Source organism: Ornithorhynchus anatinus, chromosome 17 (genome assembly GCF_004115215.2).
Source record: "Ornithorhynchus anatinus isolate Pmale09 chromosome 17, mOrnAna1.pri.v4, whole genome shotgun sequence".
Taxonomy (NCBI): domain Eukaryota; kingdom Metazoa; phylum Chordata; class Mammalia; order Monotremata; family Ornithorhynchidae; genus Ornithorhynchus; species Ornithorhynchus anatinus.
The window spans coordinates 7,090,049-7,115,054 of NC_041744.1; the positions used below are offsets into that span (position 1 = coordinate 7,090,049).

General features: G+C 50.0%; 2 protein-coding genes across 4 annotated transcripts; one reads left to right on the forward strand and one right to left on the reverse strand.

Moving 5' to 3' along the window:
• Positions 1-14: 14 nt before the first annotated feature.
• EMC6 (ER membrane protein complex subunit 6) lies at positions 15-2,231 on the forward strand. Its single transcript, XM_007672532.4, has 2 exons — positions 15-155; positions 1,649-2,231. The coding sequence occupies exon 2, from the start codon at positions 1,695-1,697 to the stop codon at positions 2,025-2,027; it is 333 nt and encodes a 110-aa protein (XP_007670722.1). The 5' UTR covers positions 15-155; positions 1,649-1,694; the 3' UTR covers positions 2,028-2,231.
• A 2,513-nt stretch (positions 2,232-4,744) lies between these two features.
• Positions 4,745-24,776, reverse strand: P2RX5 (purinergic receptor P2X 5). Of its 3 annotated transcripts, none has more exons than XM_029082839.1 (13): positions 24,620-24,776; positions 20,233-20,383; positions 19,226-19,297; positions 17,375-17,450; positions 16,607-16,703; positions 15,760-15,840; positions 14,168-14,306; positions 12,880-13,016; positions 12,545-12,638; positions 10,756-10,821; positions 9,106-9,188; positions 8,206-8,364; positions 4,745-7,126 (listed from the first exon to the last, which is right to left on the reverse strand). In XM_029082839.1, the coding sequence occupies exons 1-13, from the start codon at positions 24,754-24,756 to the stop codon at positions 7,021-7,023; spliced, it is 1,398 nt and encodes a 465-aa protein (XP_028938672.1). In that variant the 5' UTR covers positions 24,757-24,776; the 3' UTR covers positions 4,745-7,020. The 3 variants fall into 3 exon arrangements, with proteins under 3 accessions (XP_028938672.1, XP_028938671.1, XP_028938674.1); XM_029082838.1 differs by having other exon boundaries at positions 8,206-8,553; XM_029082841.1 differs by lacking the exon at positions 8,206-8,364.
• Positions 24,777-25,006: the final 230 nt, after the last annotated feature.

Below are 25,006 nucleotides of genomic sequence, written 5' to 3' on the forward strand. Positions count from 1 at the left end.
GGTCACGCATGCGCAGGAGGGCGCCCTCCTCCTTCTCCCGGCCGCCGGTCGTTCAAGATGGCGCCGTCGTGGGGCTGCCGTTCGCTCCTTTAAAGCCGCTCCGGTCGGGCCGGGGCCGTCTCCGGCACCGCGTCCGTCTCCGGCCCCGATTTCAGGTAAGCAGGCGGGGCCCGAAGCAGGGTTAGGGCTCGCTGGGGGTCCTCGCGGGTCAAGGACTTAGGGCCCCCTGGGGGAGATGGGGGCGACCCGAGGGGGTCAGCGGGACCAGGGCCAGACCGGCCTTCCCCTCCTCCCCTCTTTTCTTCCAGGGGCCCCGGACTGCTCACCCCGAGCCTTCCTAAGGCCCCTCACATGGACCCCTCCATCTTCCCTGCCCCCCGTCCCCTCTTTGGCTGCTCAGTCACTTCTTCAGACCCGGTTATTCAACCCCGCCTCATCGTCCCGCAAACCCCCCACTGATCCTTCTCCGTTCGATTATTCCCCCAAAGGCTTGCCACAGTGTCCTGCACACGGTAGGCGCCCAGTAAATGCTGTCGGTTTTGTGCGGGGGTGGGTGTTCCAAAAGGAGTGGCCACTTACGGCCCCCGCCATCCCCATCGGGAGCCACATATGATGGGGTGAGTTTCCCTCTTGTTGCCGGGACCTCTTAAAGTCTGTGATATGAATACTCCACCAAACGGGACTCTCTGCCACACCTGATGTGTTATTTGTGGTTATTCGAGGCTCACTCTTGGTGAGGTCAAATTAATGCTTTCGGCCTGTTCAGTAGTTGGTCAGAAAAATCTTAAATGTTGTTGCAGAGTGTTGAGTTTTGACAAGTTGCAGGAAGTCTAACTTTCCGGATTCCGAGAACCTAAGCACTGGCAGGCACCAAGCAAGACCATCCGGGCCATCGCATGCCTCCAGATCTGACGATAGCCTCAATCAGGCAGGGCAGGAATACTGAAAGCTCTCATTCTAGTTTAGCCAAGTTTTCATTTTCTCACTAGCGTTTGGAAAGTGGATTACAATATGTTCCTGATCTTTAAGGAGATTCACTGGGGTATTTGGAGTTATATAAAGCTCGTTATATTCAATCAGTGCTTACTATGTGCAGCACATTGTACTAAGCACTTGGGAGAAGCAGCAAGGCCTAACGGATAGAGGCCGGGCCTAGGAGTGTCAAAAGGACCTGGGTTCTTATTCTGGCTCTGCCACTTGTCTGCTGTGCTGCAGTGTGACCTCAGGCAAGTCAGTTAACTTTTCTGTGCCTTTTATTTATAAAATGGGTATTAAAGACTGTGAGCCTTTTGTAGGACAGGGACTGTGGTCAACCTAATTAGCTTGTTGGTACCCCAGTGCTTAGTACAGTGTCTGGTACATAAGTGTTTAACAAATATCACAAAAAATAACAATGGAATTAACAGAGCAGGTCCCTGCCCATAACGAGCTTACAGTCTAGAGAGGTAGATCTTTTATTTTGATATCCCTGTATGTAAATATTCATGTGTCTCATTTTCCCCCACTAGTGTTTAAGCTCCTTGTGGACAGAGACCGTGCCACTCGCTTGTTTCATATAACCCAAGCTTGTAGGAGAGAGCACCGTGCTCAGTGGCTGCTCAGTAAATGCATCTGCTACTCAAGTCATTTTTTTCTTCGCTCTCTTCAGTTCAGGTGGCCCGGCGGAACCAAGTCCCTAATTCCCTGAAGGAGCAATGGCCACCATGGTGGCCAAACGAGACGGACCGCCATTCATTAGTGAAGCCGCGGTCCGGGGGAATGCAGCCGTTTTGGATTATTGTCGGACATCCGTGTCTGCCCTTTCCGGAGCAACAGCAGGGATCCTTGGCCTCACTGGCTTGTATGGTTTCATCTTCTATTTTTTGGCTTCAATCCTCCTCTCTGTGCTTTTGGTACTAAAAGCCGGAAGGCGGTGGAACAAGTACTTTAAGTCCCGTAGACCTCTCTTTACTGGGGGCCTCATTGGAGGCCTCTTCACTTATGTCCTGTTCTGGACTTTCCTGTATGGCATGGTGCATGTCTATTAAAAGTGATGGGGTTGCTGTGAGCTGAAATGGTTTCGATCAAATTGGAGAACTGTTGCCGGAAATTAATTTAATCAACAAGATATAGATCTGCTTAGTTTTTAAATTGTTGAACTCACCGCTTATGCTGTTGACATTATTGGTAACTTATGTTGAAGATGAATCTTCCTTTAATATTCCTTTAATTAAATCTAATGTGAACTATTTTGTGGGTTTCCTTCTCTACCTAATGCAAATTACTAAGGAAAGATTGTTTTGTTTTTGTTAATCGTCTGAACCTGGAAAAACCAGCCTGGATTCTGAAATCTTCAGGATGATCCCCTTAAAGGGGGTGTCCTCTGACAAGGAAGATTGTTTCAGATCTCTGGGAGGAAAATCTAGAAAAAGATGACTTCATCTGCAAGGTAATACCTTAAATTTAGCTAGAAGGATTTAGTAGCGAAGTTAGGCCAACTCTTCCCTATCCCATTATATATATTTTATTGAAAGAATTACCCCCTAATGACCTATCTCCTCGGTAGCTATTTATACAATCTCCATCTCTTTATATGGATGTAATTAACTTTGTTTTGAAGTGGTTGTGGTGGTGCCATTGAAAGACACCTACAAGGCTGACCTCAGAAATTGCACGGTTTGGGTTTGAATTGAGTCTGCTTGATGTAATGGCAATGAACTGTTGTAACCTGCTGCTGTTTCCTTCCCAACAAAGAAGATATGCTATAACCAAATTGAGTTATATCACGTCCTTACCTTAGTCGTTCTTACCATGCTGCATGTAGGGTTTTTTTGTGGGTTTTTTTTTGGTTGGATGCACTCTAAAGAGGCAGATCTCCATTCCACAAGGGCTGAACTGCAATGATTGTAGCTGCAGGCACATTTACTGACCTGAGGGTCCATGATTGGTGCTTATGTTTGACCATTTAATATGTATCCTTTAGTCTTGCTGGCAAAAGGAGCGTACAAGTTGATTGTGATATCTAAGGCAGATCAGTGTGTCTGTTAATCAGACTTTTAGATTGGTCATGAGCCATGGTCATCGAAACTAGGGTCTCGCATACCCCCCAAAAAAGGTATTTAGATGATATCTCTCTATAAGAGTTCACTGTCCAATTCCACCAGCCCCCAGTGAAAGCAGGGAGATTCTGCTCTTCACAAAGCGGTGGGCTATTCTAATCCAGGGGTTGATGCCATTTGTGGGTGTGACTGCCTTTTACTCTTCCAAAAGACACCCTGGTGTACTAAAATATTCTTTGAGTATCATATCTATCAGTGCTTCCTTAAACTTCTGTCTCCCTCTGAACTTCCTTTTGAGTCTTCCTTGCCTGTTTTCTGCTACTCTTTTGCATCTCCCAGTGGCCCTTTTTTTAAATGGTATTTGTTAAGCACTTACTATGGGCCAGGCACTGTATAAAGTGCTGGGGTAGATACAAGTTACTCAGGTTGGACATAGTCCATGTCCCAGATGGGGCTCAAGTCTTAATCCCCATTTTACAGATGAGGTAACTGAGGCACAGAGCTGTAAAGTGACCTACCTAAGGTCACACAGCAGATAAGTAGCAGAGCCAGGATTAGAACCCAGGTCCTCTTGACTTCCAGGCCTGTGCTCTATCCACTACTCCACGCAGCTATCGACCGAACTGAGTCCTCACCTGTTTGCATGTTCGGCCTGGCTTTTCAATACCCACTGATTTGCGTCCTGCCCTCTTGTTAAGGCCTCCGAGTCAGCAGATTGCACCGTGGGCTGGGTCCGTGGCCTCCAGGGAAAGGATAAATGAGTTCTCTGTATTGGGAAGGAAGTTTCAAACTGACTAACAGGGATAGGCTAGCAGGGACCTATTGGACAAAGCAAGGGACCAAGCAGGAGAGGCTGGGATGGCTCTAGACACTGTATGTTGGTTGGTGAGACCCCTCTGAGGGGGGCAACACTTTGCTTGGGGGATTGGGGACTAAACCCTGAGGACTGACCAGGGATCCTTGGGATCTGCACCCTGTGGTGGAGAATTCCTGCACCTGTGGCACTGAGCTGCCACCACCTAAAGATGAAGACCTGCGCTTGGGACTCATCATCATCACCATCATCATCAATGGTATTTGCTGAGCGTTTGGTATGTGCAGATCACCGTGCTAAGCGCTTGGGAGAGTACAATACCACAGAGTTGACAGACACGCTCCCTGCCCGCAACGAGCGACTGCTGCCACCGCTGTGGAGACCAACAGAGGACCTGTGCCCCCGGCCAGGAATCCAGCCCACCAGGCCATCGGCGGAGGGGATGAGAACTGCTGGGACGGTGCTTTGGAAAAATAAGTACTCTGCAGATTGAAGGCATCGATAAAAGCACAGTGGCCCCGGGTCCTGGGCAAAGACTTGGGGAGTGGCATGTGGTTGTGGTATTTTGGAATTGCCTGAGACACCAGGGTGGGGGGGGCTTTACTGTTCCAATAAACCATCCTGATTTCACGTTGGAGTGGACTTGTCTTTTGAGGATGCCCAGCTCCCATCAGTGTCCCAGAGTCAGAAGCTGGTCCGTCTCAGTCATGTCCCGGCCCTTCCTGCCTAAGAGGGTAGCAGAACAAGGGCTCCGTTTCCCTTCTCCTTACCTCCTGCCTCACTTCCATGCTCTTTTCCTCTTCTTATGTTCCTCCAGGCCCTTGCTCCTCTCTCCTCCAGACTGAATAGGAAGGATATTGGGTCAGAAAGAAATTTTGAAAAAAAATGAATCAAACTTTTAAAAAAATAATTTTATTAAGTCTCAATGGATGAGGAGATTACAGTCCCAGGCAGACCTAGGGAAAAGTCATGCTACTGTAGAAGAAATCTTGGGCAGAGTGACAGTTCATAAACATCGAGGGCGGGGGGGAAGGGGACGTCACTCTGGAGCTTTGTGGCGCTCGGAGCAGAACTGGTTTCGTATCTCCATGTGACAGCCTTTTTGAGCAGTTACGATGGTGGCATGTCAACACCGTTTTGAAAAGAGGCTGAAAGCTGTCCTAAGATAGTGAATTGGTTTGCCTACAGCACCATGTGTGAAGGACCCACAAGAATTTAATGAAAGGTGGCACGTGCCTGAGCTGAAGCAGCAGAGATTGGTTCCCCCCTGTAAATCCACGGTGGTTGATAGAAGGCTGGAAAATGAAACACTTGTTGGCATTGTTGAATTGACCCTCGATCCCAACCCTTTCTTACGGAGGCCTGGCATTAGCCTCGCTGATCTTGGCCAAATGCACAGGACCATTAGCTACTGTGAGCGATCATCACAAAGATGTGTTAAATATTCACAAAAAAATTAGATTATCTTAAAAGATACCTTGCTTTGTCATTTCCATCCTCTTAATTTTCCTGTTGTCTGTTTTGGGCAAGAGATAAATTTGGGACAAATAAACCTTTTAGCACAATATAAGGATGACAGGAATCCAGTACTTGTGGTTTTGGTCCAATCAGTTTGGATTAGCATTCCCACAAGTTCGGAAGAAAGCTAACTGTGGTCTAAAACAGTAGAAGGAGTGGGGGAAAAATTTTTTTCCAAAGACAGAAGTTACATTAATTTGGAGTTTGTCCCAAAACAAACACTAAGGACATTTTGTTAAGCTATTGAGAACCTGGCACAGAGGCGATATCAGCACCTTAACTTTAAAGCAGTTTTTGACAGCAAAACCTGTTCTTTTCACTGGTCAGGAAGTAGCATTCAGCAGGTATGCTGAACTTGTCCTTTTGAATAGGAAGGCAGTTTGTTGAAAATGTTCATCACACAGTTGAGTTTCCTTTGGCTTTATCATTGGTAAGGTGAGTTGGCGGAACGGTTTAGTGCTGCAGGCTCTTCTCTCACTGACATCATATTTTGTTGAACAATTTCCAGTGGAGGGTTGATTAACTCTCCTCCCTGAATTGTAAATGTGGCTGAATATGTAAAACCACCCGCAGAGAACACAGAGGTAATCATACAGGCTTACATGTACATGCACACACACATTGTAGAACATGACCTGAGTGCTCATTCTTGCACACCATAAGGAAGCCTTGTACCATTAAAGCAGAACCCAGGCTATTCAGTTCTCCAGCTCGGGGGAAGAACTGAGAATGTGAGGGGTGGGAGGTAGCAATCAGGGTCATCTGGTTCATCCCCCTGCCTCCATGCAGGGTTCACCTAAATGGTTCCAAATAGACTGTTCTAGTTGCCTGCCCATTTTTAAGGCATTTTAAGGCAGATCATATGCTGCACCTCCCTAAGCCTCCTGCTCAAGGAAGTCGAAGCCCCATCCTCCCTCAGTTTCCAAGAGAGGAAAATGCCAGAACCCTCCAACTGCTGCTGACCTTGAGAACTGATTCCTCCCCACTGACAGGTGATCGGGTCCCAAGGAGCTTCTCTTCCTGGCCTCTAGACTTGTAAACTTATTGTAGGCAGGGACCATGTCTATCAAATCTGTTATACTGTACTCTCCCAACTGCTTTGCACACAGTAAGCGCTCAGTAAATACAATTGATTGAAGAACTGGAATTAAATCCACTGACTTAAGCAGCAAATGCCTCAGTTCTAGCCCACAGGGAGCTACAGAGAAAAGTTTGATAACTGTACAGAAGGTTAGAGATCTCCCCTTCCCCCCAGCAACCTAATCTTCTCCCCATCCCAACCCTCCCCACTTCAGAATACTCCAGGATCTTACAATGTTCCTCACATCCCTCCAACTAGTCCCACACTGCCAGGAAGCCTGCAACATGGCTTCTCAAATCCATTTGCAAGCTTTCCTTCATTTGATGAACAACTTGCAGTGATTAAAAAAAAACCCAACAAAACCAAAGCAACATTTACCTCTCAGGACCCTAGGGAAGGTCTCAGACCAAGGGGTGAGAGGATGTTAGCTGAAAGTGCTCTCCAAAGAGCTTGAAAAGGTCCCCTTTGTCTTGGCCAAATGGGGCAACCAGCCCAATACTGGGAGGCTCTGCCTCCAGGTCCTGTTGCTGGGGGGCAACAGTCCTTTCTTTCCTTCGTCTTGCCTTGGGTTAGGTCTCCACAGTCTGCAGCTGTCTCAGTTGCTCCCCTATGGGTAGAGGGTTGGAATTCTGTTCATTTGCCGAACGGACTGTCAAGGATTTCTTGGAGTTGGACCTGGGGAGTGGAGAGAGGGGAAAAAAGAGCAGAGGGGCCATCATTCTGCAGCAGATAAGGTGGCTTCCAGACAGACAAGTGGGAGAGCCAATGGGGAATGCAAATAAGGCATTTTGCAGCATATTTGGGGATGCCAAGCGGTGCCCAGGGTTCTGGTTCTTCAGCAGGGCAGCAATGGTTAGTAAGGATCATCTCAAAGGGTTAATGTTTTCAGCAGGTCCAGACAAGCAGAGCTTCCACTGACTCCCAACAGTGTGGAGGTCTTAGCCCATTAATTCAGCTCATCAAAGTTCATGCCTAACCCTTCTTGCCAGATTGGACTTTGTGTCTTTAGGACACTTATGCCTCACACAAGTCCCCCTCACTCAACTTCTAAGTCACATGACCGTGGGGGTCTCAAGGCCCCCTTTCACCCTCTCACCTGAGCTAGCTATCGAGTGGGGACCCGGGCCCTCTGGGAAGACGGGAGAGCCAGGGTCCTGTGATCTGTGGAATGCTGCCTCCCTGCAGAGGGAATCCAATCCAGGGGTGTCCCCTTGGGCTTTCTGAGTGCCTCTGGAACTGGCCTAGCAGCTGAGGCCTTAATGGGCCAATCCCAGGCAATGACAGGCAGAACACTGCTCCACAGGTCCCTATCTCCATATTTCCTAGGATCCTGGAAAGCCCCCATAGTTGGTATTTTGCCTTTGACTGTGCCTGGCAGGATCAATGCCCCCTTGGAGCATTGCCTCTTGAGATCATCCTAAGAACAGAACCATAAGCAGAGAGGAACAGACCTGAGGATCCCTGCTGGCGTGACCACTGCCCTCTCAAGCCCCCTAAGACACTCATCCCTCTTGGCCCCCAGCCCTGGGTCTAATTCCTTCCCATTCAACATGGGCAAAAGTGGAAGAAGAGCAACAAGGGCAAACGGGTGAGACGTCACCCACTCCAGATGGCCCGCCTTTCCTCAGACCCCAGGGCCATGCCCGATTGAGGTCTCAGGATTGGAGACTAACTTCTCAGCTCCAAGAAATTACCTTGGTTGGCATGAGCCTAGGGGCTCGGGCGACTCCCCTTGCTTGACCAGTCCCGCTTACCCCATGGCATAGCTGTCCCCCTTCCTGCCCACGCTGCTGTCAGGGACCATGCTCGACATGCTGCTTGCTTTCCAACACATTCTCTCACGCTCCCTTTGGTCCTGTGGATCCAGCTGTGACTCTTGCTCCTCGGTCCGGTCCGCATAATTGTTCCGTTTCCTGGGCAACGGTACCAACTTGGGTGGACCCTCTGTCCCCAAGCCTCTGGGAACCCCCATCTCACGATCCATCTCAGCCTCCAAGGCAGCCAGGTCCTTGGTCTCCCCATTGCTTCCGAGTACAGACGGGGGCTGGCTGCAGGTCACGGAGGACGACTGGTTCTCCAGCTCGACATTGGCTTCTCTCCCTCTGGGCAGGGATGGGTTCACCCTATTAGGCTTCTGTTCCACAGGCTCAGGCCAAAGAACTGCTCCTCCAGGGCAACCTAGAGTCAACCCACAGCTTGCCCCGCCTCTGAGTGTGTCACAACCTGCTCACTCCTTTCCTTCCCAGGTGTCACTGTGTTCAGTGCCTGACCCGGCCAATACGCAGCCCCACAGGAAAAGGACCACCCTGAGGCCCCAATGTCTCTGGTTATTTGGGATGAGGGTTGGGGCATAACCAATCACCAGTCACTCATGGCACACCCAGTGCTGTTAGGGCCACCGACCCCTCTGAATCAGTGATGTTTTCATAGGAAATTGGGCCAGTTGATAGGGAGGGAAGGACTCCCGATACCTTTAATGTAAGCAGACCCTTGTGCCCTCTTAGCCCCGTGAGCTGGAGTAGTTGGGCATGCCTTGGGTGGGGAGGACTGCAGCTCTCGCAGGCTAGTCAAGATGACTGTGGGCCTGAGGACATTTTACCCCTATCTGCAAGAGTGGCTTATGTGTTCAGTGCTGAGAAGGAAACACTACTTACTTCACGGTCTCGTACTTCTTCCCCCGGTAAAAATGGCTTTTTTTGATTAGGTAGATCAGTACCAGATCACAGAAAAATGCCCCCTGAAAAACAAGCAAAGAACACTGTTTTCCGCCCTACACACTGGGTCATTCTAGGCTGCTCAGTTCTGTTGTCTGCATAGGTGTGGTCCTCTCTCCTCTGGCCCTGCCGACCCACCCCCAGACCCTTCAGCCCAGACCTGCCAGCCTCTGACTCACTCTTGTCAATAATAACGTGTCAGGGGCTGAAAACCTTAAGCTACTAGTTTCTCTTTAAATAAGGAAGGCGAGCCTTTCGCTTTCCTCCCCCAGGCACCTCCACTCTTCAACTATTCAAGACAGCAGCAACTTCATGAACCGTTTCCGGGTAGAACAGAAGCCTGACGATAGTGGCTAAAATGGCAGCAACAAGGTGGTCTCCCAGTGCTTAAAATGAAATACAGAAGGAAGTGGATGATTTATCCATTGTTCCAGTTGGAGAAATAAGGAAGCAAGATGGTTTATCTCTGGGCCCAGATTTGATTGAGCAGTAATAGAAAGCTGATTTCCAGAAAAGTGGGACCACACCCTGCTGCCTCTTGCCCCTCTTCACACACTGCTACAGCCTCATTCCAGTCTTTCTCTGGTCCCCCAGTGATCTCATATTCCAGCCTGCCCAGGAAATCAACCAAATGGATGGCCTCCCTGGTTTCCTGAGCCCTAGCCTATTTCCTCCACTGTGGCCACTAGCCTGGGAAAGCCCAGTGGTCTGCAAAGTTGTCTCGGTTGAAAAACGTGACAAGGGTAATTGTGGCATTTGTTGTACTTAATAAGAGACAAGCCCTGGACTTAATAAAAAATTGCTGAGGTCCATGCCTGCCTGCAGACCAATGCAAAGATCTGTAAGGTTGAAAAGTACAGGGCATCAGGTGGGGAATGTAGTGGAGAAATGGAGCTGAAATACAGTGGTCACTCAGCCTAGGGGGGCAAAACCAGCTGAAGAGGAATGGGATGTGTGCCAGGAGTCATGACAATTGGCAAAGGCAGCTTCTGAGCCTGACCCCTTCACCTACCGGTGTTAAAATCCCTTGGGTTGGGCAGGGAACATATTTACCAACTCTGCTACATTGTTATATTTTACTCTCCCAAGTGCTTAATACAGTGCTCTGCACACAATAAGCCTTCAGTAAATATGATTTTTTGACTGGGTTGCATGGAAGGTGTTCAATCCAGTTACCCTCCAGGTCCAACCAACTTCTGCGGGGCTATGGCCCCAGCCGTAGAGGCCCAGCTGGTTCTGGCTGAGCCCTGGGGAGTGGGTGGGCTGCCCAAGAGTTAGGGTGAGGCAAGCGGACAGGTTTCCAGTTCATCAATAACAATAATTGTGATATTTGTTAAGCACTCACTATGTGCCAGGCACTGTATTAAGTGCTGAGGTGAATACAAGCAAATCAGGTTGGGCACCGTCCCTGCCCTCATGGGGCTCACAATCTTATCCCCATTTTATAGATGAGGTAATAGGCACAGAGAAGCGAAGTGATTTGCCCAAGGTCACACAGCAGACAAGTGGCAGAGCTGAGATTAGAACCCAGGTGTTTCTGACTTCCAGCCTGCGCTCTAACCATTACGCCACACTGCTTCTCATACTTACCGCCCCCATGAGAGCCACTCCTGAGGCCAAGTTGATGACTGTGGGGATGATGTTAAACTTTCCTGCCTGAAAGAAACACAGCATTGCTGAGGCCAGGGTGGGAGCCCTGAGTGGGAGCCCTAAGGAGGAACTCAGTCCAGAGAGAGAGCCGTATTGCATGGAGCATAATAATAATTATTATTATAAAATGCCATCAAGTCGTTTCTGATTCATAGCGACTCTGGATATATTTTCTACAGAACGTCCAATTTTCTGCCATAATCCACAACCTTGGTAAAAGTTGTCTATCCATCTAGCTACTGGTCTGCCTCTTCCATGTTTTCCCTGGACATTTCCTAGCATTAGTGTCTTCTCCAGAGAATAAGTCCTCCTGATGATGTGTCCAAAGTATGCTAATTTAAGTCGAGTCTACATTGCTTAATTTGGTAAATAATAATAACAATAACTGGTTTCTTAAGCATTTACTATGAGCCAAACACTGTCCTAAGTGCTGGGGTAAATACTAGATAATCAGGCCATTGACAGTCCCTGTGCCACTTGAGGTTCACAGTCTAAATGGGGGGGGGGGGAACCAGGTAGTTAATCCCCATTTTACAGATGAGGAAACTGAGACCCAAATAAATTAAGTGACTTGGACAAGGTCATCCAGCAGGTAAGTAGCAGAGCCCGGAACCCAGGGCCTCTGACTTGGTGTATTCCTTGGGAACCCAAGCCCCAGTTTATGCTTGATTTTCTTACATAGATTAACTTGATTAATTTACATTGTACATATCTAACTATAATAATAATAATGGTACTGGTTTAGCACTTACTATGTGCCAAGTACTGTTCTAAATGCTATGAAGCTACAACTTAATCAGGTTGGACACAGTCCCTGTCCCACATAATAATAATAATAATGTTGGTATTTGTTAAGCGCTTACTATGTTCAGAGCACTGTTCTAAGAGCTGGGGGAGACACAGGGGAATCAGGTTGTCCCACGTGGGGCCCACAGTCTTAATCCCCATTTTACAGATGAGGTAACTGAGGCACAGAGAAGTTAAGTGACTTGCCCACAGTCACACAGTTGACAAGTGGCAGAGCCGGGATTCAAACCATGACCTCTGACTCCAAAGCCCGTGCTCTTTCCACTGAGCCACGCTGCTTCTACACTCTTATTCCCATTTTACAGATGAGGCAACTAAGGCATAGAGAATCTAAGAGACTTGCTCAAGACCACACACCAGACTTGAGGTGGAGCCGGGATTAGAACCCAGGTCCTTCTGACTCCCAGGCCTGGCTCTATCCATTAAGCCATGCTGTGAATTATGTTAATGTCTGCCTCCCCCTCTAGACTGTGAAGGTGTTGTGGGCAGGGAACATTTCTACAACTCTGTTGTACTGTACTCACTCAAGCAGTAGGTACAGTGTTCTGAATACATAAGCATTCAATAAATATCACTGATTCATTGATTTTTCTCCAGGAAAGAGAGGACCTGATGAACTGTGTACTCAGTGGTTAGTCCCTGGCTCCAGCCCAGCCCTTGCCTTGATGGTGAGCTCCCTGGAGGCCGTGGACCCCATGTGAATCAGCGGACAGTGCTTAGGACAGTGCTGTTTGCATTGTGTAATCAATGCAATTGACCAGCCCCTGGGATACTCTGAACCAGCTATTCTGCCTGCATTTTGAATTCTGTGGGCAAAAACCACTCTCCCCTTCCTCTCCTCATTCTCCCTCCTGCCACTTAATCTCTCCTGCCTCCCTTCCACCCACCTTCAATCCCAAGCCCCAGGGGTGGGCTCACCCACCTTGCCATTCACCATTATGTCAAAGCGGATCCCGTAGGCCTTAATCAGGGTGCGGAACTCCACCCCTCTGTCGTCCCGGTAGTATTTGGCATACCTGAAAAACAGGTGGAAATCAATACAGAAGAGTCAGGTCTCAGTCATCTGCTGTGTGCAGCAAGTGTGGCCAAGACCACGGGCTGAATACCCACTAATTTGCTTGACAGGGGGAGAGGAAAGAGCCACTCTTCCTTGCCTATCCCTCTCCCTTCCCACGGGGGGAGGATCCTTGAGAAGCCACTCAGCCCCCAGGCTGCTCCTGGGAACCTCAGCTCCTCCCTCCTGCCCCCTCCAGTCACCTGAAGTTGTATCCAGAGGAGATGGACTTCTCTGCAAACTTGTTGTCCAGGCGGCTAAATGAATAGTGAGGGTTGCACTCTGAGGATGCTTTATCCAGGTCACAGTCCCACTCAATCTGAACGCCTATCACACCACCCTTAATGAGAGAGAGAGAGGTTCAGAGGATTTGACATCACATTGGCTCCCCGACCGGGCAGGGTTGGGGGGAGGTGAGGGAAAAAGGAGCCTTGCCAAGGGATGGAGCCCAGTACCGAGCTCAGGCCCCTTGTGGGCCATCACCACCCCAGGCCCTGGAAGACCGCTAAGGCTCTGCCCCTACAGTAGGCCACCATGCTCCAGGCCCCACACCACCTGCCTCATAGTCAACATTAGCAGCAGCATCATGAGTCACTGCATCTTTGTGGGCCATGACCACCGCAGAGGCCACCGGTGTACCCGCCAGGTGCTGTGAGGGACCCAGGCCTAACACACATCTTAGCAAACTCTGCAAATTTGACTCTCTGGATCAGAAACAGCTTCAACTCACCCATGAGCCCTCAGCCCAGTGGCATGCAAAGGTGGGGGCAGTGGCAGTTTCTAATCCCTGGAGTCCTTGTAACTCCCAAATATTCTCTGATAGACAAGAATCCTCCCTACCCCAGGACACCTATTCCCACTCCAATTTGGGCAAGTTGATTGGGAACGGAAGATGCCCGCTAAGTGCTAGTCATGAAGTCCCTAAATAGTTCTTCTCCAAGAGGCTGGGAGACATTGGAAAAGGCTGTCAGAGAGGCACATGGAATTTCCTTCTTTCTTAGAGGCATTAAAGGCTATAATTCTGTCCCACATGTTGTTCTAGACCAGGGTTAGATGACGTCCCTGAGCAGAGGCAGGGGGGAACCCAAATGACCTATAGGAGACCTCCAAGCTCTCTCTAAATCTATAATCTTTCTCAAAACAAATGACCCGTCACTGATTTCCATGACTTGGACTCTGCTGACCCTTGAACGAAAACAACCCCATGCATTCAGATGGACCCACAGTAGCAAAGCAGTCCTTGGGGGCTATTTGCAGGGATGAGCTTTGGAAGCATGGTTAGCAGGTTTCCCAGAGCAATTTTTCGAACAGGGCAGTCAGCTTGGTCCTTGTTGGTCCCTTAGCCTAGCCCCTGCAGACCCCATCCTCCCCACAGTGTCCTCAGCCTCGAGCTCTGCCACGGTACCCCCAGCCAGAGAGCTACCAGGAAACTTGTGAAATGAGGCCTGCCAAGCAAAACAAACTAGAAAATCCAATGTGCTGGCTCCTTACCTCCAGGGCCATTTGCTGGAAATTGTTCCCGGACCAACTGACCAGTGACCCCAACCGGAATATCGGACAGTATTGATTCCCTGGCCCAAAATGACATGATTTCAGGTACGAACCACTCTTTGTGTTCAGCAAGTTGGTCCTGCAGGGAGAATATTTGGAACTGAGCTAACTAGATGAATCTGCCTTGTCTCCTCGGTCATGCTGTTCTCCCAGCTTGGAACTCCCTCCCTTCCCAAATCTGACATACCATAGCACTCCTCATATTCAAAGCCTCCCAAAAAATCAATCTATCAGTGCTATTTCTTGAGTGTGTACTATGTGCAGTGTGCTCTTCCAAGCACCTGGGAGAGTATAATAGAATAGGTAGACAAAATCCTTACCCTCAAGGAACTGTCCATCTAAAATCCCTCTTCTAGACTCCCACCGATCTAATCTTGCATATCATGATATAAGGGCAAGACAGGAGAGGGCAGAGTTCAATCATTCAGAAGGAAGGTGCAGACATGCTCAGAGGGAGGGAGAAGTTTATCAAGAGGCGGTCCTGGTGTTTCCTTCTGTAGTCTTCCAAAGGCTTAGTGTTAGGCTTTGCACTCAGTAGGCAGTAAATACACACTACTGATTGATTGGTTAATGGCTGATTAATGACCTCTCATGTCATGCTTACCCAGTCATGCATACTATTTCCCTGTAAACTCAGGCCTCCGAGAAGGCCCTTTCTTCCCTCTCCCCAGGTGTGGGCACATCTGTGCGCTCTGCACACAGGAAGCGCTCAATAAATACGATTGAATGAATAAATCTGAGGCCTGATCAGAGTTGAGGCTCTTGCTAAAATCAATCAAATTTACTGAGGACTTACTGTGTGCAGAGCACTATATTAAGCACTTGGAAGAGTACAAAGCACCCACAACCAGCTTACAGTCTAGAGGGTCCGGCCTTTTATTTCCTCTTCATTTTTTTGAAAATTCAAAATCTGCAATCAAGGAGGCTGAGTTTTGTTTATAGGTTTCCTTCTGTGTCGGTCAATAACTCCTCCCTGCCCTAACTCTTAGAAAGTGAGCACCTCGGAGGCCAAGGATCATGTCACCATCTCTTCTGTGCTCTTCTTTCCCAGCAGAATCCTAGTAAGTATTATTATTACTACTACTAGAGAGTTGAGGGGTCTCTCTCATCAGAGAGATTTCTTGGTTCACAAAAACTCAGGGATTAACTTCATCTTGAGCAGGACGGGGTTGGGAAAGCCAAGGGAAAACTGCTCTGCCAACTTCTCCACTGCAAGGAGTTAGCGGGAGCAAGTTGCAAGATTTCCCATTTGATTCCTCACTTGTTCATCAACTAGAATTGCTGGAGCCAATCCCAAATCACAATATAAAACAGCCAGAAAGCTAAAATCAGACTTTCTCTTGCTATTTCCCTCATGAAGTAGTGTGTGCATTGTCTATGGATAAAATTATTATAGTGATTGTTGCTAGCGTATGCTGCTTCCTTACACAAACACACACACACACACAAAAAATGGTCAATGTTCCAGAAGGACACTGACCACTGGCCAGTTAACCAACGCCAAATCAGAGAATGGGAAGGAAGGTACTTACTTGGAGAAGTTAAATTTGGGGAATTTGATTGAGTTCTTTATGTAAACAGTAAAGTTGGCAGCCTTTCCCAAAAGCGGTTCCCTGAAATCAAAATCCAGCCTCAGTTTCAACCTGGACTCTTCCCCATTCTCAGGCTTCCATGTCACTCGCCCAGATCTGCCTTTGTTGGCCCTGTCATGTATAGCTTTCCTAGCTGGGGGAGGGGAGAGGCGGAGAGTAGGGAGAAAGGGGAGGTGAAGGGTGGGGGCACAAGAATGGCACTTTGCCCGGGATGGGTGGAGAGAACTGTGGAGAGGTGTGACCTGGCAGCCACTGACAGACATTGGCAGCTGGAGGAAAAGGGAAAAGCCTAGCACTGAAAAACCCATCCCCTGGGGTTGTGCCTGGGCCTGGGATCTAAATGTCTAGGTGGAACTCTGTGAGAACAAAGCTTCAGTGGGGCCACAGCACTAAACTGGCTTGGATTTCAAGAAAGTAGGGAGGCCTCTTTTGCCGGTCCCGCCATGCCTCTTTAATGTCTATGAGGAAATGATGGCCTACTTCCCAAACCCACTTTCACCCCCCTTCATTGTTTTGCAAATGAATAGTGGTGCTGGTAGCAATACATGGTGAGAGTTGGGGGTTCAGGGAGAGGGAGGGCAATGACTTGTGAGTTTCCCCACCAACCCCACAACAAACTGCAACCAACCCCCTGCCTCTCACTCACACCCCCACCCCAACAGAATGGATGGGACCTCTGGGGTCCCACCCTAAGGGGCCCTAAGCTTGGTTGTGCCTTTGTGAATCCAAGCCCAGTCTTCTTAGAGCCTCCTCCTGGCCCAGGGAGCCTAAAACACGAGGCACATACTTCGGTCTGGATTTCTTCTCCACTGGACACCAGGCGATAATCTCACATGTGCCCTTACTGTTCTCGTCAAGTTTCAGGCAGCGGCCAGTCTTCACCCCTAGGAACAGACAAGAGCTGGTCAAAGCTTGGATCCTGGAATTTCCCTTGTGCCTTAAGGCCCCTCTGGGGCTCAGCATTGGCAAGCCAAACAGACTCAATAAGCCCCATTGGGAAGGGGCCAATCAAAGCGTAAAGAGCAGAGAGCTTGCTCCAATCCAACAAAGGTGCTACAGAGAGAGAGGTCCAGGATGGCAAGGGACATCTGGGACCTCACCCTCTCAGCGTCAGCCATGACGTCAGTCGAGGTAGGGTTGGACTGGGTTGGGACTTCTGGGGTCTGGATGGGGAACCACCTGAATTTGGAAAGCCCAGACATGTTCACCAAAACAGGGATTGAAGCTATAGAAACCATCATCTCAGGGATTTGGACACCCGTGGGCCTGAGGCCTGGTGCTGGCGAGAGCAGAGGATGAGAGGGTGCCAAAGCAGTCCTCTGCTCAACCTCAGACCTTCCGGGTAGAGAGGTTTTAAAGCCTAAGCCTAATCCCCATCCTCCCTCCCTCCTCACCAGCTGGGGAGCGGCCCATAGCAGGACCTGTACACTCTTTCTCCTCACTGGCAGCACGGGAACAGCTGCCTCGGCAATAGCCACAGTCTCGGCTGGCCCAGTCCTCCTGGAAACACTCATGGACACCCCCTTTCCCGGGCCGGGACCCTGTCCCTCCTCACCATTCCCAGCAACCACTGCTTTGCCTGGGACACAGTCACTGTTCTCCTGGCAGACGGCATCAGGGATGTCCACTCTCTGAAAGACAGGAGGGAACACCACTGACGTTGCCCACACCCCAGGTTCTGCTCAACCATGCAGCAAACCTGACCACTCCCCGCCTCCTGCAGCTGGGGACACGGACAGCTACTCTCTGACTCCTTCCCAGGACAGTCAAGGGTCTCGGGGACACATTTTGGAGAGCCCAATTATCTGCTAAGCATATCACCCTGCTCAGTCCATAGATTGTAAGCTCCTTGAGGGCAGGGAAAGTGTGCCTTGCTTCTGCTGTACTCTCCCAAGTGCCTGGCACTCAGTTGTCAAATATCACTGAACCTCCAGCTCTGGTGGCCACCTGTTTGAGGCTGAAATCAGAGCCGAAAGCCCTGTCCGGATGATTGAATGAATAAATACTACTACTAGACTGTGAGCCCGTTGTGGGCAGGGATTGTCTCAATTTGTTGCTGAATTGTACATTCCAAGCACTTAGTACAGTGCTCTGCACACAGTAAGCACTCAATAAATACTATTGAATGAATACTGCTACTAGCATTATTGCTTCTGCTATTAACTGGGCTGGGACTGTGGCCCATCCAGGAGTATATCCTTCCTTACCTCATAATTATGGTATTTGTTAAGCACTTACACTTTGTGGCAAGCACTGTTCTATGCACTGGGCTAGATACAAGTTAAGCGGGTCAAACACGGTCTCTGTTTAAACTCCCTGGTGGACACCAGAGGGCAGACGTGGCCTAAAACTCTTGGATTTGTTCTCTAAAAGGTCCTTAATCATCATTACCATGGTAGCGCTTAGAACAGTGCTTGGCACATTCACTTAACAAATGCCATCATTATTATTATTACTATGTGCTTAGGGAACATACAGTTGAAGTAAAAGACCCAGTCACTGTCATTGAGGAGTTAACATTTTAAAGGAGAAGACAATGGGACATGCCCTAGTGGAAAGAGCACGGGTCTGGAAGTCAAAGGACCTGGATTCTAATCCAGACTCTGCTACTTGCCTTCTGTGTGACCTCGGACAAGTCACTTAAGTTCCCTGGGCCTCAGTTCCTCATCAGTAAAATGGGTATTTAATACCTGCCCTCCCTCCTACTTGTGTACGGCAGAGACCCAATGCCCGATCTATCTTAGTATTGGGCTTGACACAGAGTACGCCCTTTACAAATACCACCAGGCGCATCTCAGCCAGAAAGTTTTCCCCATTAACCCTACCCATTCTCTGTTTTGCCAGTTCCATCAGGCCCCTGCTCCCCACAATGCCTAATCTCATCCTTGTGATGAATCTAGACTGTAGCCTCCTTGAGGTCTGGGCCAGGTTTCCTGTTTAAAGAAGATCGCAAGTGCCTGATCCAGGGCTAATCCCTGTACCACTCAATATTCACTCATTCAATCATATTTATTGAGAATTTACTATGTGCAGAGCACTGTACTAAGCACGTGGGAGAATATAATACAACAATAAACACATTCCCTGCCCACACTGAGTTTACAGTCACTTATTGGTAGGAGGTGTGATGCCATGCTCTGCCTCCACCATCGTGCCATGCTTCCAATGTCTCCCACACAGCCCTGTGGTGACTGGGATGCTGAGGGGCTCCCCAGGGAGGCAGAGAGATGCTGTAAGCATGTTTGAGGCCCACACTGCCCAGCCCTCTAGACTGTTAGCTCCTTGTGGGCAGGGAATGTGTCTGTTTATTGTTGTATTGTAGTCTCCCAAGGGCTTGGTACAGCGCTCTGAACACAGTAAGTGCACAAGACGATTGACTGATCGACCCTAGAGGAGCCGGTCCTACCTCTGCACAAGTGGACTGCCGCTGATTGGGGGTCACGATCAGGTTAGTTATCACGAAGAAGACATTCTCACCCTGAAAAAATTGAGTAAATAAGATTATAGTCCCTACTTCTCCTCCCATGTCCCCATCCCTCTCTGCCAGAGGTTCCCTGAGCCATGGGGAGGCTGAGTGTGAGCTCAACTTCTGGGTTGTGATGATCTTGACTCCTGTGGCCATAGCCCTCCCTACTCCCCCAGTCCCTTCCAGCATCTGACTGGACACCAGGCCACAGAGCTAGAAGTCTAGCTTGGAGGCGGGGGGAGGTGGATGAGTCAATCTGGGCTGGCGGTCCAGTGCCTATAGCCTAAGTGGCACCAGAAGGAAAGAGATTCAGGGTCAGTGCTGGGATTTAGGGGAAGAACAGAGTTTACTATGGGCTGGAATTTGGGTTCTGAGCCAGCTCCCTCAACTTGGCCTCTCCCGCAGCTCCCCAGCTTTGCCTCCCCACACCACACACACACACACACACAAACACACACACACCCAACTCCCCCTCGCCTCATCTCTCGCTAGCTGAGCCAAGCCAAAGGCTTCAGGGCAGAGGCTGTGAGTGTCCTTGGGCTAATTTACTCCTGATGTCCCAGGCAAGACTCTGACCAGGCACTAATCCAGGTTTGACAACAGCCACCCGCTCATTCTCCTGGAGTGTGCTGCATTAATTCCCGGGGAGCGGCAGAGGTGGGTCTTGATTAACTCTTTGAACTGGGTATGTAGATGGGGAAGGGCAGGCTTGTAAGACATTTTGAAGCTGACCATTATTGGCAAGGCTGAGATCAAGTGGCTCAAATAGCCAAAGATGCAGGTCCTTCTAGAGGTGGTCCAGCCAACATCAATCTCTTGGAGAGGGTTGGGAAACACCTGCAACACCTGCAGGGCCTCCACCTACACTGATGCTCAGAGCAACAACACTCGTGAGCAGAACAGGATGGAGGATGAAGTGGGCGTGGAGAAGGGTCGGTTGGGCAGACCTGCGGGGGGATGACATAATCGACGACGTCCCAGAGGCGCTCCCCCAGCTCTGAGGTGTTGGTCCAGGCCACGCCCTTCACCTTGGTGATGACTGAGCTCTGGAGAGAGGTGTCAATGTCCTGGTAGCCCTTCTTCACTAGGAACACCCACCTGGAAATGACACAGAGGTCAGATGGGACTCTGAGCAAGAGGCTGACATAAGGAGGAGGAGGGGGAGGTGGTGATGGAGGCAGGGTAGGAAGGGTGAGACCTCAGGGACTGCTATCTGCCCCCCAACTCTGCAGGGAGAGGAAACTGCCCTTCCTTAGGCACCCACTAACAGCTTCCTTCCATCCCATGCAACTGCACCTCAAAACAAACACAGACACACAGACATACACCTTCACACAAACTCCTACTCTACGGACACTTCTCCTGGGGAGGTTTCAACAAAAAAAATGTTTACCAATTAAGAGGTTGTGAACAAAAAAAAAAATACCTGTCTTTGTGTCTCCTAAGTCAAGGTTTTACTAGGAAAATTATCTCAAATTGCCCTAAGAATAGTTAACACTCTGCCCACAGTTCTGTTTGCTTTGCCCTTTTCTGGAATTTTGGGGTGCTCTCTCTTGAGTGCTAAAGCATCAGCACTTCTGCCTCCTATCTGCTTATGACTCTGCCTACCACCTTTCAGACTGTAAGCTCTTTGAAAACAGAAATCGAGACTTCTTTGACCCCTTAACCTCTATTGTACTTTTCTGAGAGCTTAGTACAGCACTCTGCATACAGTAGGTGTTCAGTAAGTAGAAAATAATAATGAAAGGAAACAGGAAACCAGTCAGGCTGTTGCTTTCGCCTCCCATGTAAGAACTCTAGCACCATGCTGGAGCTATGAAATTAGGCAACAGGAGCTATGGTCGAGGGAGTTGTGGTGTGGAGAATTTCTACTAGCACAAAAGACTCCCACCAGACTAAAGAAACAACACGAGTCTCACCCTCTTTAATGGTTTATGAATTGGATAAGGGCTCAGGGGAAATCTGCTGCTAAAATGGATCTCCCAGAGATATCCTGTGCCATGCCCACATGCCACCTTTTACCCTGGTCAGCCATTTTGCAATGGGTGCTCCTAGCTTCATGGGAATTAGATGAGAGAAGGTGGGTGATTCAAGATCACTCAATCACTTCTGCTGCACAGCAGCTCAAAAATGTATCCAGTTGGCATCTGGCCATGCTTTCTCCCCAATTCCCCAAAGTTTACACTAGGCCTTAAAGTGGTACCTTCAGCATCATTATTGTTTCTGAGCAGCCCTGCTATGGGAGGCAATACACTCCCAAGTCAATCAGTCAATCGTATTTATTGAGCCCTTACTGTGTGCAGAGCACTGTACTAAGCGTTTGGGAGAGTACAACAACCAACAGACGCATTCCCTGCCCAGAAAAAGCTTATAGTCTAGAGGGGTTCAGGGCTAGAAAGTGGTTTATTTTGGTGTGCCAAAATGGTCTTTTAGTCACACACACACAGATGGGGTTTCATTGTCAGCAGGATCATCTTGAAAAAACAAAGGTCAGCTATACATATACACATTTACTCCCACACACTCACTTCCCACTTCACCCTTCCCCCTCGCTCTCTAACATTTTCTGACTAGAATTAGACACCACCTCCACCCCTGGACCCTGCTGTTAATGCAAATTCTCATGATACCATGTCATTAAGATTTTCAGGACAGGAATTCAAGGGGTGGGTTTTCTGGGAACTGGTAGGGCTGTTGCTTTCCCTTCCCAAGTATGTAAGAACTGGGGCTTAGAGCTAGAGCCTTGGAATTCGGCAACAAGAGCCATGGTGGAGGGAGATGTGACCCAAAGAATTAAAAAACTGGACATAGAGGCATCCAGTTCCATACTGGTTGTGGTCAGGTGAAACAAGGACCACCTCTACTGATGACTGGTGGGCATGAGAGACCCCCCTGGGGAGGCTCAGGCAGGCTTGGCTTTTGGAGGGGCTCAAATGGCCACTAAGGGGCCCAGAACTCTGATATTTCCTGGGAAGAGTCGGTTCCAATTCATATTGCTAGAGTCCAGAAAAAACACCTCGGAGATACATGGCCTGGTGGAGAGAGCATGGGCCTGGGAGTCAGAAGGACCTGGCTCTAATCCTGGCTCCACCACTTGTCTGTTGTGTGACCTTGGGCAAGTCACAACTTCTCTTTGCCTCACTTCCCTTATCTGTAGAATGGGGATGAAGACTGTGAGCCTTCTGTGGGACAGGGACTGTGGCCAACCCGATTACCTTGTATCTACCCCAGCGCTTAGAACGGTGCCTGGCACGTAGTAGGTGCTTAACAAATACAATATTATTACTACTACTATTTTTATTAATAACTCCTTGACTAACCAGCCTTACCACACTCATGCTTACAGGCAACCACCACACAGGCGTCCACACACAAACACATACACACTTTATCAGTAATTAGTGCCCATGTCTATGAACAAGGAGCAGCTGGGCAGTCAACCAACCACATGTATCCAACCAAACACTGTACCAGTTACAAAGGGTGATGATCCTCCATAGGGTCAAAGGAGAACAGAGCACTGAACAGCTATTAGGTGGCAGCCCAGCTCATTAAAACAAGCTCCTCAACCTCTCATTTTTTCTTAGATTGGTCCCCTGCCCACCCCTCCCCCTCATCCTCCAATAGTACTTCCTTCTCTACCTGCCCTTCCTTATAAACTTCTCTCCAAGAAAAAGTAAAGGAACACCATCCCTTTGCTGTCCCTTTCTTTATAATATGGCAGCCTTGCCCCTTTTTAAATGGAGGTGCTAGAGGGCAGGGGAGAGGTTGGATATAAAAATGAGGAAGTTTGAGAACCACCCACGTGACAGGAGTTTATTGGCTGGTGGAGGATCCAGATGGGCCCCTTTCTTTCCTCCGCTCTCCAGTCTGTTTTCAGGCAAGAATGTCATTCAGGGACAGAGAGATGGCAAATCCTCTGCTAGGGTCTCCCCTGCCCCTCCAAGAGCTGTAGTCTCAAGCAACTGGAAAGGGAGTTGGATGGGGGGGGGGGGGAGATGGGGTCAGGATGGAAAATTCTACGAAGTAGGGGAGGAAGGTTATCAGGGTGAGGAGCCTGAGGTCTCAGAACCAAGCTTCAGGAGCCAGTAGGCAACTGCCTGTCCTGGGAGACCTAATGGAAAACCCCAACATAATTGAATGATGTCCACTGTCCAGCAGTGAAACAGAATGGCCTAGTGGATAGAGCTCATGCCTGGGAGTCAGAAGGACCTGGGTTCTAATTCTGACTCCACCACTTGTCTATGTGACCTTGGGCAAGTCACTTCACTTCTCTGTGCCTCAGTTACCTCATCTGTAAAATGGGGAGTAAGACTGTGAGCCCCATGTGGGGTCATGGAACCTGGTGTCTAACCTGATTAGCTTTTATCTACTCCAGTGCTTAGTACAGTGCCTGGCACACAGTACGTGCTTAACAAATACTATATAAATATAAAGAAGACATTTTAGGGTCTACCTCCTCCCTCCCCCCCCCAAAAAAAATTGTGGGCAAGAATCCTGTCTACTAACTCCATTATACACTCCCAAGCGCCCTTGGTACCAAACCGGAATTTAGAAGCCCTGGGCCCCAAAACACTAAATCTGATCTTTGCCCGTGTTATGATTAGAACCCCTGCTTTAACTAAATTGGTAAACATAATCATGTATCATTCTGCCAACCATCTCCTCCAGCTCTGCCCAGCTCAGCTCCCCTGGGTAGAGGCAGGATTCCCCGCTCACAACCTGGGGGTCCCGTTGCTCTCCGCGGGGAGGGCGATTAGGCCGGTCAGCGCTCCGGCCTTGGAGAGGGGTGACCTCCCCCCCAACCGAGGAAGCGGCCAAGCCAGGAGCCCGCGGGGGACCCCCGGCCTCCCCCTCCAGGGGCCGCCCACCCTCCCGGCCCAGCCGGCGGGCACACTCATGCCAAGCCGCTGAGGGTCCCGGCTGTCCGGCTCGGCACGTCCCTTCCCCGCAGCCCCGGGCGGCCGCCTATAAATAACCCGGGCGGCGGGCCACTATTACCGTCTGACTCAATGTCACCCCGGCCGGAGAAAGCCCCTGAAATCCAAGCCGGCCACCGCTCCACCAGGACGAGGGGCTCGGTCCGGCCGCGATCCCTCCGCTCGGTCGCCGGCGGGTCGGAGTGGCCCCGGCCGAGCCTCCCCGCCACCCCCTCCCCGCTGGGGCATCCCGGCCAGACCCGGCGCCCTCCGGCCAGTCCTGAGAATGGCCGGCCCGGCCGAAAAGTCCGCAGGAGGCCTGGTGCGGGAAAAGGGGGCGGCTTGCGGGAGCCCGGAGGACCAGCCCGGCCCCGACGGCCCAACCCCCGCCCCGCGGCCTCGGCGGCGTCCTCACCCCACCAGGTAACTCAGGATGGACAGCTGCACCAGCCGGTAGAGGATGCCCACTTTCTTGTTCTTGGCGATGACATATTTCTCGGTCTTGTAGTCGAACAGGGACAGGCACTGCTCCCTGCAGCTCACCTGCCCCATCGCCCTCGCCCAGCGCCGCCGGCTCCCTCGGGGCTGGGGGTGGGCGGGCACACGTGCTCTGCATCGAAACCCGCCCCGCCCCCGGCCCTCCAGCCCCCCTCCCCCACTCCGTGCTCAGCGGGGGTCGGGGCGAGCACTGCAGCAGGAGCAGCAACCGGCAACCCGAGGCACCGAACCCCAGCGAGCTCCCACCGCCCCCCGATCTGGATGCGGAACACGGTCAGAGCGATGCTGATGAATTCCCTCATTA